The 12,668-nt window shown below is 40.0% G+C and overlaps 1 protein-coding gene across 2 annotated transcripts in view; it reads right to left on the bottom strand.

Moving 5' to 3' along the window:
- Nucleotides 1–256: 256 nt before the first annotated feature.
- The window catches only part of AGTR1 (angiotensin II receptor type 1), a 53,935-nt gene continuing 41,523 nt past the window's right edge, over nt 257–12,668 (bottom strand). The window contains exons 3-4 of one of the 2 annotated variants that reach the window (XM_043875094.1): nt 5,274–5,399; nt 257–2,287 (exon numbers count right to left, since the gene is read on the bottom strand). In XM_043875094.1, coding sequence (XP_043731029.1) covers nt 1,162–2,241 — 1,080 coding nt within the window. In that variant the 5' untranslated portion in view covers nt 2,242–2,287; nt 5,274–5,399 and the 3' untranslated portion in view covers nt 257–1,161. The remainder of the gene's footprint in view (nt 2,288–5,273; nt 5,400–12,668) is intronic. The other variant, XM_043875095.1, reaches the window with a different exon arrangement.

The raw sequence follows: 12,668 nt of genomic DNA, 5'->3' as shown, positions 1-12,668 counted from the left end.
TAGAAAAACCCTATTAAAATTTTGTGTAAAATAATGTATTATTTTAGTGTTATAAGGAACGAGTTTTTTCTTTGTTGCATGACAAACTTTGGAAAACTCAAAATGGTATATTTATTCCATGTTGTGCACTGGAAGAAAGTGTGTTCTTTGTATTTTCAATAGCAGGATATTGAATCTAAAACCAACAGTATTAAACTATCAGTTGTATCAAGATTTAATTAAATGGAAATACATTTATACTTATTCACAGTTGTCTTGTTTTAAAAATAAACCAACAATCTACTTTAAGTAATGAAGATTAAATACATTGCAATAACATTATTTTAATGTGACTATAACTTCGCCAAATTTTAATAAGATAACAGCAGTTTAGAGAGATACATGCACAGGTTGAATATATACTTTTTTAAACAGTAAGGCATATTTTATGATATATAATCTTTTCACCACAAAATATATATACTTCTCAGATCTGAAATAAAACTAAAACGACTACCTGGGACTGGAATAACACCTTTACAAGTAATTTAATTTTTATACATGACTACAGTAACATCATTATACAAATAAGCCACTCAGCTGGCATACTTTGGCAGTGTGAATCTATAAGACACGGGTTGGATTTCAGGAAAGCTTCTGAAACCTGACAACTGCCGCTTAGCGAGTCTTTGTATGAAATGTGCAGTAGCAGGTACAAGCGGGCCGCAGTTGCTAATAGCTAAATAGGCACGAAAGCTTTGCTGCCCTTTGGAAATTGGGCATGGCAGTCTTAAGCTCTCTCCTGTTGCTCCTCTTGAGGTTTAACATATTCTAAGTACTTTCATGTGGAAATCAAAAATAACAGAACAAGAGCAGCCTAGGGAGAGGACACTTCTCCCAGTAAAATTTCCAAATCAACGCTTTCATCCAGTTTCTGACATCAGTTCTTTGAGTGGGCATCAGCTGTCTCATGCAAAACATGGCAGAATGTGGCTTCGCGTTGCTGAGTTGCAAAGGGCAGAACGTTTGTTCAGGGCTGTAGACGCATCAGTCCAGTCCACATGATCTATTTCTCCTTTAATTCTGAAGTGTAGCCCATGCTCACTTGGCAGTGAGGTGTTGCACAAGAATGCTTTTCTTGCTCCTTCTTTAAGGTGACTTCGCAGACAGGCTTCAAGGGTGTCACTCAACCTCAAGGCATGGGGCAGGCTTCTTGGTAGAAGAGTTTCCATTTTCCGAGGGGCGGTAGGAGAGTGTGCTCATTTTTGTTGACAGGTTTGAGTGGGATTTGGTCTTTGGGGGAATGTATTTCAGAAGCTGTAGAAAATATTTTTTAAATTTTTTCCCTAGAAAGCCATAAAAGAGAGGATTCAGGCAATTGTTAAAATAAGCCAAGCAAATAGTGATGGGCATGGCCGTGTCAACAATATCTTCAATTTTACAGTCACGGATGAGGCCCAACTGAATTAACACATCCATAAAAGTGAATATCTGGTGCGGAACCCAGGAAAAGAAAAAGAAAAGCACGATTGCCAAAATTATCTTGAAAATGTCATCTTTTCTTGGTTTGTTCTTCTGAATTTCATAAGCCTTCTTGAGGGTCTTCCAAATAAGAGTGTAGCTTGTAAGAATGATCAGAAAAGGAAACAAGAATCCCAGTATATTCTTGGTGAGGCCCAATCCTACCGGGAGGGTAGAATTTTGGGATTCGTAATGGAAAGCACAAACTGTGATATTGGTATTCTCGATGAAAAATACATTGCGGTGGATTATAGTTGGCAAACTGGCCAAACCTGCCAGCAGCCAAATAATGATGCAGGTGACTTTGGCTACAAGCATTGTGCGCCGGAGGCGGGACTTCATTGGGTGAACAATAGCCAGGTAGCGGTCAATGCTTAGGCATGTGAGGAGAAACACACTGGCGTAGAGGTTGAAACTGACGCTGGCTGAAGCGATCTTACACAGGTAATTGCCGAAGGGCCAGCGGTATTCCATAGCAGTGTAGACAGCCCACAGTGGCAAAGTCAGTAAAAAGCATAAGTCAGCCAGAGCTAAATTCAAAAGAAAAACACTGGCCACAGTCTTCAGTTTCATGTAAAAGTAAATGACAATCACCACCAAGCTGTTTCCAAATATCCCCACCACAAAGATAATACTATATAAAGTAGGGATCATGATGAATATGTAATTGTGCCTTCCAGCTTTGGGACAATCATCTTGGATTCTTTTAATACCATCTTCGGTGGAAGAGTTGAGGATCATTTTGATCTCTTGGGTTAGTCAGTCTCAGACACTATGCCAAATGCACTAGAAAAAATAAAAATGAAAAAAATGAAAAAAATGAAACGTCCAGTTGTAAACAAATAGTTTTATTTCTTATTCATAAATACAGTACCTTAACTTTAGTTTTAGGAAAAGAAATAAGATCATATTTTCTGGAGAAAAGCTGTGAGCAGATAAAAATCTAAGATTGCACATTTAAATTAAGTTTCAGAACACATTGCTTTTCTAGGGAATGATAAATATCCCCCAGATCAATGGAAGTGGGTTCCTAGGTGAATACTCACATAGGTCCTTTGCCTTTTTTTCTAAGACTAAATCCTAGATTAAAAAACATAATATAAATCTCAGAAAATACTACTGAATTAAATTAGTTATTCAGAAAGACTTGAGATTTTCCTTAGGTAAGCAAAGCTAATTGTCTTAAACCTCAGAAATGTGACATATCTGTACCTTATTCTTTGAACCATTCCTTTCATCTCACAATCTTAGGTATAAAGATGATTAGCATCCTCTCTTAAGTGGTTGGAATTCCTGCCTCTAGGTTGAGGAAGGATTTGCCTGAGGAATTGATTTAAGAGGGGATAAAAGGGAAGGCTGAAGGCTTTGGGGAACAGCATTCTCTGTATGGTTTTCCAGGTCATTACATGCAGTCACCACTTACTCTTTAACTTCCAACTCAGTGTAGCAAAAGGGCCTGAATCTCCTAACTTTGTGCCCACAAGCCATTTCTGGAGTTTAATCTCAATTAACCATTTGTTTAATAAAGGATGTAAAATGAATAGATTAGGTCAGGATTAACAATAAAATGTGTTTTGTCAGGGTTCAAGGCAGCAGCAGCAGTTCTTTAGGATTTTAGGAAGAATCAGATACTCTGAAATGAGCTCCATAAAGACCTCTGCAAATATTTGCTCCAATATTTTACATAATCAACAATCAAGCTTCTCATTGATGTGATTTAGAGAAGCATCATATTCTGCCGTATACAAGAGTCTATCTAAAAACCCTTGGAGGGAAGCTGAAGGTGCTGTGAGGGTCACATAGCAGGATGGGGCACAGGCACGCTCTGAGTTGAAAGACAGCCCCAGGCATTGGCAAGGCTGGCCAGGCAGGGGAAAGTTGGCTAAAGACCCCATTGCTCCACCAGGAGTGTGTCCCTGGAAGAGCATGGGTCCCTAGATTTGCTTCCCCTTGTAGCAAAGTGTCCAGGGTAAGAAGAGGAACGGGAATAAGACACTTCTAGGCTGCCCAGGTGTTCCTGCCTGGAGAATCCAGGGGCGGGGGAGCTTGGTGGGCTGCCGTCTATGGGGTCGCACAGAGTCAGACACGACTGAAGAGACTTAGCAGCAGCAGCAGCCTCCCAGGAGAGCTGCATCTAGTGTCTGGGAGAGCTGGCTGAGCACAGGCACCTAAGGCAGTAGTGAAGTGGTGCTGTGAGAAGGATGAGTCTCGATTAGCCAGATTATAAAATGTAACACTGGGAAGAAGAGGGTCTTAAGTGGTCTCTCTGCCTCCCCCTGGGGGGCACTTATTCTCCCTACCTGAGGTTTTTGGCTCTTCTCCTTTTGTAGTCAGAACTGTATGAACTAAATCCCTTTCTTATCTTTTCATTCACAGGGGTCTCAGCATCCACCCACAAGCAAACGCCACATGCTCCGTGGGGCCTTCCTAACTTGCCTGGGCAATTGGCTGTTCCCTTGTTTTGTGCACTTTGGATGTAGGTTTCGCTCAGTGTGTGATAACGACATGTTGACTTATCTGTCTTCTCCGCCCGTCTGTCAGCGGTTTGAGGATAAGGCCTATTTGGCAATCATCTTGCTCACTAGTGTAAACCCTCATACCTTCCAGAAGGCAGACAGTAAATGTCTGATGAGTAAGAAAACAGGTGAACACATGAATGGGTGAATATTATATAACTTAAAGCTGTAAGCAGACAGTATTGAGACTAATTTCTAGGGGGCTAATGAAATCAATTCACACTCTGCTCCCAAAGAATCTGATAGAAAATGCTCAGTGTCAACCTGAGCCTCACCTTTGATAATAAGCTAAAACCTAAACCCAACCCAATTTAAATTGACAAAATAAACCCTTGGCATTTTTAGAAATCTGTAGTTTACAAAACAAAAGAAGATGAAAATAAGGAATAATTTAATAGAAACTAGGGCTAAGTTACCAGGGAGGTTTGACCTATTTCTTTTTCACCCAGAAGGATTTCTCTACACTTTCCTGATTTTTCAGTTTTTAAAAAAGTCATAGTTACTAAAATTATGCCAATTTAAAAGTATATATTCATTTAGGTAAACAAATATTCTCTATTAAAAATTAAATACTTCATAAATGGCTAGCAGTCATTTACACCTTAATGTGGATTAATTATTTGTTCTTCTAATATCTAGTTGAGATAAGTTGGATTTCGCCTAGGAAAAATTGAAAATGTCAAGGTTATAGAATCTCAAAGATTAAAAATGTCCTGGGTTGAACTCCATAACTCTGTAACTGAACATAGGGAGAGTTAAATATTTGTTTCACTTTGGGCATAAGGGCACTAAAAGGAAGGAATAAATTTGGGTGCCCTGAGTTGGGTGCCCAAGAGCAGGGAGGAAATTCTCTTTCTTTTCTTCATCTTACTTTGAGGGCACATAACTCTGGTTGGTTCCATTAATTTTTGTCTAGAGGGGGTAAAATTTTATTGAGTAGGCCTGAAATGGAACCATCATTTATAAAAGAATCCCTGTGGAAAATTTTGTATTTGAAAGGACCAATTTATAAACATGGATTTATAGTCCAATTCTTTCACATTGTGAGGTCAGCCTTTTCATAAGTTTCCATCGATCTGTATTGACTAATATAAAAGGTTGCTCTGAGCAGCTAGAGCAACATCCCTGGAAATTTGAGTGAGGCATCTATTGTTTTAGTGAATATTACTTGAGAAACTCTGAGCATAGCACTGAGTATACTAATTGGAAGAACCTTTTATATAAATGTTTATGTAAGTAATGACCAAGACTTCCTACCTAGTGAGGAGAGAGGGAGAGGAACTTCAGTGATGAAAACATCAGGGACAAGCACAAGGAAGCAGAAATGCAAACGGTGCATTCATCAGGCCGTTATCCTTTCATCCCATGTTCACTCAACACCTGCTATGTGTTGGGGTAAGGAGTGCAAAGTTAATAAAATCACAGTCCTTCTGCTCCTCCTCATAGTCTAGCTGGGGGATTAGGAGTCTTAAAGCCAGAATTGTCTCTAATGTGTTGAATCCTTATACCATACCGTAGGCATGTGAAATGTTCTGTATTTATTACCAACCCTGCCTAGTGGTGAGGATTTTTGAGAATGATCAGGGACGCTTCCCAGAGATGGCGCGTAGGCTTTGGAGGATGTATGGAAATCAGAGTGGTTAGCACTTAAAGGCAAGCATCTGGCCAGCTAGGGTAGACTAGAGATGTTGTCATCGCTTGAACTTCTCCTTCTTTATGAATGCCTGCAGCTTCATCTACGGGAAACGGCTCCGGTAAATTTATAGATACTGCAGAACCTTCTGGGCATGGATGGTGTATGAATGTGTCCTGGATGGAAGGGTGCCACGGGCCATGCGGGTGTGTAAAAAATATCGTTCTCTTAGTCTGCACTGTTACCACCCATAGCCTTCCCTGGAGAGAGCTGGTTCTAAGCAGAGAAAAATGGAACTCCTGTGAGTGGAGTCGCCTTCGATTGATAATAAACAAATGGAGAAGACTAGGCTGCTTCTCTTTGAAGCTTGAGAGGATGCTGTTTTGGTGAGCAGCTGAAAGAGGAAGAGATGTGGGCTCCAAACTTTTGAGTCTCGGAAAGCAGCTATTTTTTTGTTTCATTCTGCTGCTTCTCCCAGTAGGGTCACAGGCGGGTAGGATGCTGAGTGAAAACGTCGGGGCGGGGGGCCCTCTCTATTTCTGGGTCTCGCTGTAGCTTTTACTCAGGCTCTGCGCTTTACATGAGCTCCACAACATCATCTCTTGGGGAAAGGAAGATGGAATTCAGAGTCAAAATGCTTGTCAATAAATCTTCCTTTCCCACGCACAGGTATGTGGACTCTGAGTAAGTCATCCCATTTCTCTGGATGTAAGCCTCAGTTTCCTCATCTATAAGAAATAGGAGCAATGCCTCTCATTGCACTAAATTGTTGTAATTAAATGAGATAACTTAAAAGTACTGGGTCTATCTCTCAAGCAGTAAGTATTTAATAAGTGTGTTTTATGTGGATCTTTACTATTATTATTTTGAATGCAAAGCAAGGGCTGGTTCAGCCATAAGTCAAAAAAGCATGAGCGATTAAAAAAAAAAAAGTTTATCACTGGTAAGCTCTTTCTCTGGCCATTAAAAGGCTAAAAACACCAAGCGGTTGTTCTAACAAAGTATTAGTAAAAACTAATCTTAAGCAGCTGAATACATTTTCCATGAGTCAGGTGGGAACTCTCAGGCTGCTGCAAACACAAAGTTGGCTCATGGTGGCCACACCACATTTACCTACGGGTTGTTTAGTAGGAATTACCTTGCAATCCTTGATAACTTCTCTGGTTCTTAAAAACAAACCCAAGAAAGATTTTCTTTTTATCTTTTTTTTTTTTTTAATTCTAAGAATATTTCCCCAAGACATTCGATTAGAATATTTGTTTGACTTTTCAAGAACAGCTTTGTATTTTTTCCTTAATTTTTATTGGAGTATAGTTCCTTCACAATGTTTTGTTAGTTTCTACTGTATAGCCAAGTGAATCAGCTTCACATACACATATACCCCCTCTTTCATGGATTTCCTCCCCATCTAGGTCACCACAGGGCACTGCTCAGACTTCCCTGTAGAGTGGGTCCCCATTAGTTTCCTATTTTCTTCTTAATATCAATGGTGTATATGTGTCAATGCTAGTTTCCCAGTTCTCCCCACCCCACCCTTCCCCTTTGGTATCCGTACATCTGTCCTTTATGTCTGTGTCTCTACTTCTGCCTTGCAAATAAGATCATCAGACCATTTTTCTAGATCCCACATACATGAGTTAATATGTGATATTCACTTTTCTCTTTCTGACTTACTTCACTCTGTATGACAGTCTCTAGGTTCATCCACATTCCTAAAAATTGATTAGAATATTAATACCTCCTTAAGCTTTTATTCAAGCCCAAACCAATCTAATTAAATTGTCCATTAGAAGCTCCTTTTTAATTAATTATTTATTTATTTTTATTTTATTTATTTATTTTTTTAGAAGCTCCTTTTTTAAATGAGTTTACAATCTGAAGGGAAAAAAAATACCACGAAGTTTCCTATGATAATAAAGAGAGAACTAAGAGACCAAGTAATTATATTTTAGGATAATCTATCAAAGTATCTTCTTAAATATCAGAAAGAGTAAGGTCAGTGTTTGTAAGTTTCTTGTCGTGATGGAGAGCTCAATAAACCATCCTGTTCAAAGGGCATTCCCTTTATTGAGCTTATGTTATAATTCAGACATTAGAAAGCAACTGATTTTGCTCCTGTGTGTTTTTCCCCCAGTAATGAGTGAGGTATTCTACAGGGAACAACTTTAAGTCAGTATCTATCTGTGAATTCATTGAATCATAGAAGCTGGCACTAAAATTTTTAGAGTTTTACTTGTTTCTTTTTCAAATCCGCTTGTTCCTATATCTTAACCTTCTGTTCTTATTTTATGGGATCTATTTCAATCCTTACCTCCTTAAACATTTTGAACATCTGTATGTTAAGAGCCCCTATGCAATTGCTTTACTGTTTGTAGTTCTTCAGATGTAAATTCTATTTGTTTCATCTAGAGACATTCTTTCTTGGCATTTGCCTTCATTTTAGGTTTTGTAGTCTTTGACTGTGAGCCCATCTCTAGTGAAGATTAGCTTCTTTAGGAGGTCTGAGTGTCCGGGTGGTGGTGGTGGGTGAAATTTCCGCTTGGACATACAACACTCAGTTGATTGGAAAAGCTCTTGGAGCCAGTCCTCAGCCAGGTTTGTGACCCCTTACTTTGCAGATGCTGCGTGTTAGGCCCTCTGTGCTCTGCTTAGTCACTCAGCTGTGTCGTGTCCGACTCTTTGCAACCCCATGGACTGCAGCCCACCAGGCTCCTCTGTCCGTGGGGATTCTCCAGGCGAGAATACTGGAGTGGGCTGCCATTCCCTTCTCCAGGGGATCTTCCCAACCCAGAGATCAAATCCAGGTCTCTTCGTTACCATCTGAGTCACCCCCAAATACTAGAGTGGGTAGCCTATCCCTTCTCCAGGGGATCTTTCTGACCCAGGAATCTGGGGTTTCCTGCATTGCACACAGATTCTTTACCAACTCAGCCACCAGGGAAGCCATTAGGCCCTCTACCCTAGAGGTAGAGGTAAAAATTCTCACATTTTTACTGGTCTACAAAAGTTATTTTAGTCTTAGATCACAGTGGGCAGTAGTTTTCCAGTTCCTGGCTTTAACCAGGAAAGCCAGTTTCAGTTGCCTTCAGTACGTGAGTCTAATGGTCTTTACTTCCATTCTGGTAAAGTCATTAGAACTTTATCTCAACTGTCTATCTGGTGTTGGTTTGTCCCTGGCCCATGTGGTCTTAATTCTTATTCGGTGCCCTAACGTGATATTTAAAGTAGAGAAAAAAGGTTAATATCCATGATTGCGTAATCCATTGTCCTCATCTTGACTGGAAGTTGCTCTGCACATTATTTGGTGATAACAGTTAAGTTGCTTGGATCCAATAAGCTTTAGACTATAGTCTTGTCCTTCTTGCTCCACCCTCTCCATCATGGCCTTTGATGAAGCATCCAGGTCTTTCTGGATGGCACTCTCATTTATGCTGGGACTCCTCGCAGCCATGTAGAAGAAAGCATGGCAGAAAGTCTATATTATAAGGCATGTGACCTACTGTCAAGTCAGATACACAGGAGAATGCCATGCTTTTGGTTGATAATCCCAGCCTGACTCCTTCTCTGTTACTTTCCTTGGAGATGATTTCGTTTGCCCTCTGCAATTCCCTGATGAATCTTTCTCTTAATACAAAAATATGTAGTAAAAGTTTTAATGTCATTTTAATTAAATACTTAAGATTCAATCTTCTCAAACTTAATGAATACAAGTGTGGTATGTCTAAGTGGTTAAATATGGTTTCTGACCCTCTTACAAAATCAGTATCATCCACCGTGGCCTGCCCTCAGAAGAAATGAAAGCAGTGCAAACTACTTTCTTATTTCTGTTCATACCAAGTGTAACCAACTCTGATGACAGTGGTTAAATGTTGTGTCATCCTCAACCCGTCCTGCCCTTTGCTTTGTCCAAAATAGGCCGGGAAGCTGAAGAACTCAGCGTTATGAAAGGAAATTCAGAAGCTCTTTCCAAGTTAGGGTATAAACTTCAAGGAAAGTATAATGTTAATACAAAACTTCTCCTTCTTGGATATTATTCAATACTTTAGTATCTAATAATGTAACACTGCCGGGAGAAATATCAATAACCTCAGATATGCAGATGACACCACCCTTATGGCAGAAAGTGAAGAGGAACTAAAGAGCCTCTTGATGAAAGTGAAAGAGGACAGTGAAAAAGTTGGCTTAAAGCTCAACATTCAGAAAACTAGGATCATGGCATCTGGTCCCATCACTTCATGGGAAATAGATGGGGAAACAGTGGAAACAGTGGCTGACTTTATTTTTCTGGGCTCCAAAATCACTGCAGATGGTGACTGCAGCCATGAAAGTAAAAGACGCTTACTCCTTGGAAGGAAAGTTATGACCAACCTAGACAGCATGTTAAAGAGCAGAGACATTACTTTGCCAACAAAGGTCCATCTGGTCAAGGCTATGGTTTTTCCAGTGGTCATGTATGGATGTGAGAGTTGGACTGTGAAGAAAGCTGAGTGCCGAAGAATTGATGCTTTCGAGCTGTGGTGTTGGAGAAAGCTCTTGAGAGTCCCTTGGACTGCAAGGAGATCCAACCAGTCCATCCTAAAGGAGATCAGTCCTGGGTGTTCATTGGAAGGACTGATGCTGAAGCTGAAACTCCAGTACTTTGGCTACCTCATGCGAAGAGTTGACTCATTGGAAAAGACCCTGATGCTGGGAGGGATTGGGGGCAGGAGGAGAAGGGGACGACAGAGGATGAGATGGTTGGATGGCATCACCGACTCAATGGGCATGAGTTTGAGTAAACTCTGGGAGTTGGTGATGGACAGGGAGGCCTGGCGTGCTTCGATTCATGGGGTCGCAAAGAGTCAGACACGACTGAGCGACTGAACTGATCTGAACGGAACACTAGTCTATAGTTAAATTTCTCTCCCCCTGAGAAGCTCCTGTTAATCAGGAGCTTAAACAAGATGGTTGTGATGAATATCCCAATCTCCCCAAACAACTCTCTTCATTCCTATGGTATTTTCTCCCACTCTTGTCTGTCCTAAACTCTTGGGTATTTCTGTTGTATGAGTTTTCTTTTCTTTTTTTTTTTAAGTTCAAAAAGAAAACATAGGGATGAAAGATATGTGATTAAGTCTAATCAGGTGCTTAATAATTTTCCTTTAATATGTTGGTGTTAATGAAAAATATTCTTATGTTAAATATAGAAGGTCATGGAAGGTTTTCTAATGAGTATAGAAAGAGGAGTACTCCAGAGACTAGGCTGCTGCTGCTAAGTCGCTTCAGTCGTGTCCGACTCTGTGCGACCCCATAGACGGCAGCCCACCAGGCTCCCCCGTCCCTGGGATTCTCCAGGCAAGAACACTGGAGTGGGCTGCCACTTCCTTCTCCAAAGCATGAAAGTGAAGAGTGAAAGTGAAGTCGCTCAGTCGCGTCCCACTCTTAGTGACCCCATGGACTGCAGCCAACAGGCTCTTCAAACCATGGGATTTTCCAGGCAAGAGTCCTGGAGTGGGTTGCCATTGCCTTCTCCCCAGAGACTAGGAGAAAAGGAAAATAACATCTAATTTGGAAGAAATCTTGTACATAAATGAACCGCTGTCCTTTAATACTCCCAAATTCCTCAAACTTATGGACTCACAGAATTTCCCCCCAGGGAATCATAATCACATTTCAGAAGATCAGTATCTCAGCCACCAAGGAGGAGGCAACATCATTTTAATGCTATGGCTTTTGGAGACTGTTTACAAGCCTCTTTTTCAACACAGGAAAGAGGCAGTTCCTAGGTAGGCATCTCAGTCAACAACAGCTGCTTTATCCAACTTTGTGAACAAACCCCCAGATTTCATATGTGAAGCCATTCCATATTTGCATCTTTGAGACTTTAAATCAGGAGCAGAAACTGTTTACTTCATTTCAAATTCCACTTTAAGAGGCATGAGGAAAGTTATTGGGAAGGAAAGGATGCACTAATTAATTTATACTCCTAAGAAATGATGATAATATTATAGAATTTCCATGTATTATGAATTTTATGGTAGAGATTACTGGCCACATGACAATTCATTGCAGATTAAAGTTTTTAATGTTATGCAAATCACATAGCCATAAATTTTAATGAAGCTAGGAGGATTAAATATTCAGTATATTATACATGTTCCCCCAAAGTGCCCAATTTCCTGATTGCAGCAGGAATATTCTTTGAATGATAGTCTACAGATTGGTCCTGCACAATGTGTAAGGAGGCCTGGGTTCTAATTTTGGCTTTTCAGATCATTAGCTAGGTGACTTTGCATGAGCCACTTAGCTTCTCCAGACCTCTCTATTGTCATGCTTCAAAAAACCTCCTGAAACACTGAAATTTCATAATCTTTCTTCTGAATAGGTATGCATCTTTTGAAAACAAAGGCAATAATGGCTTGACAAGTAGAAATTACATGATAAATCATAAAATCATCCAACTATTTATCTGTTGATATAGGTATTATTAGTGTCACAATGATTTAATAACATTGTATAACTAAATCTAAGAACTCTTTTTTTATTAAAAATGAAATGAAAAGAATTTTACCTTTTACTGAAGATAAGTAAGCTCTACTTAAGATCACTAACCAGAGTTAAGCTGACTCACTGGAAAAGACCCTGATGCTGGGAAAGATTGAGGACAGGAGGAGAAGTGGGTGACAGAGGATGAGATGGTTCTATGGCATCACTGACTCAATGGACATGAGTTTGAGCAAACTCTAGGAGATAGTGAAGGATAAGGAAGCCTGGCGGGTTGCAGTCATGGGGTTGCAAAGAAACGGACATGACAGAGTAACTAAATAACATAAGTTCATTATGTTATAGTGATAGTGGGTTTTTCTTCCCATTTTTTTTTTATATTAATTATCTACCCAAAGAAAGGTTTCCTCAGCAGAGCATTTGGATATCTGGTTGTGACTCTAGGTTGATGAAGTCAAGATTACAGGTTTGGACATGATCTAGACAGAGGATGAGATGGTTGGAAAGCATCACTGATTCAATGGACATAAACTTGG

The sequence above is a fragment of the Cervus elaphus genome, chromosome 19, assembly GCF_910594005.1.
Source record: "Cervus elaphus chromosome 19, mCerEla1.1, whole genome shotgun sequence".
NCBI lineage: Eukaryota > Metazoa > Chordata > Mammalia > Artiodactyla > Cervidae > Cervus > Cervus elaphus.
The sequence above is the reverse complement of the archived record's forward strand: the minus strand, read 5'-3'. Positions and strand labels throughout refer to the sequence as shown.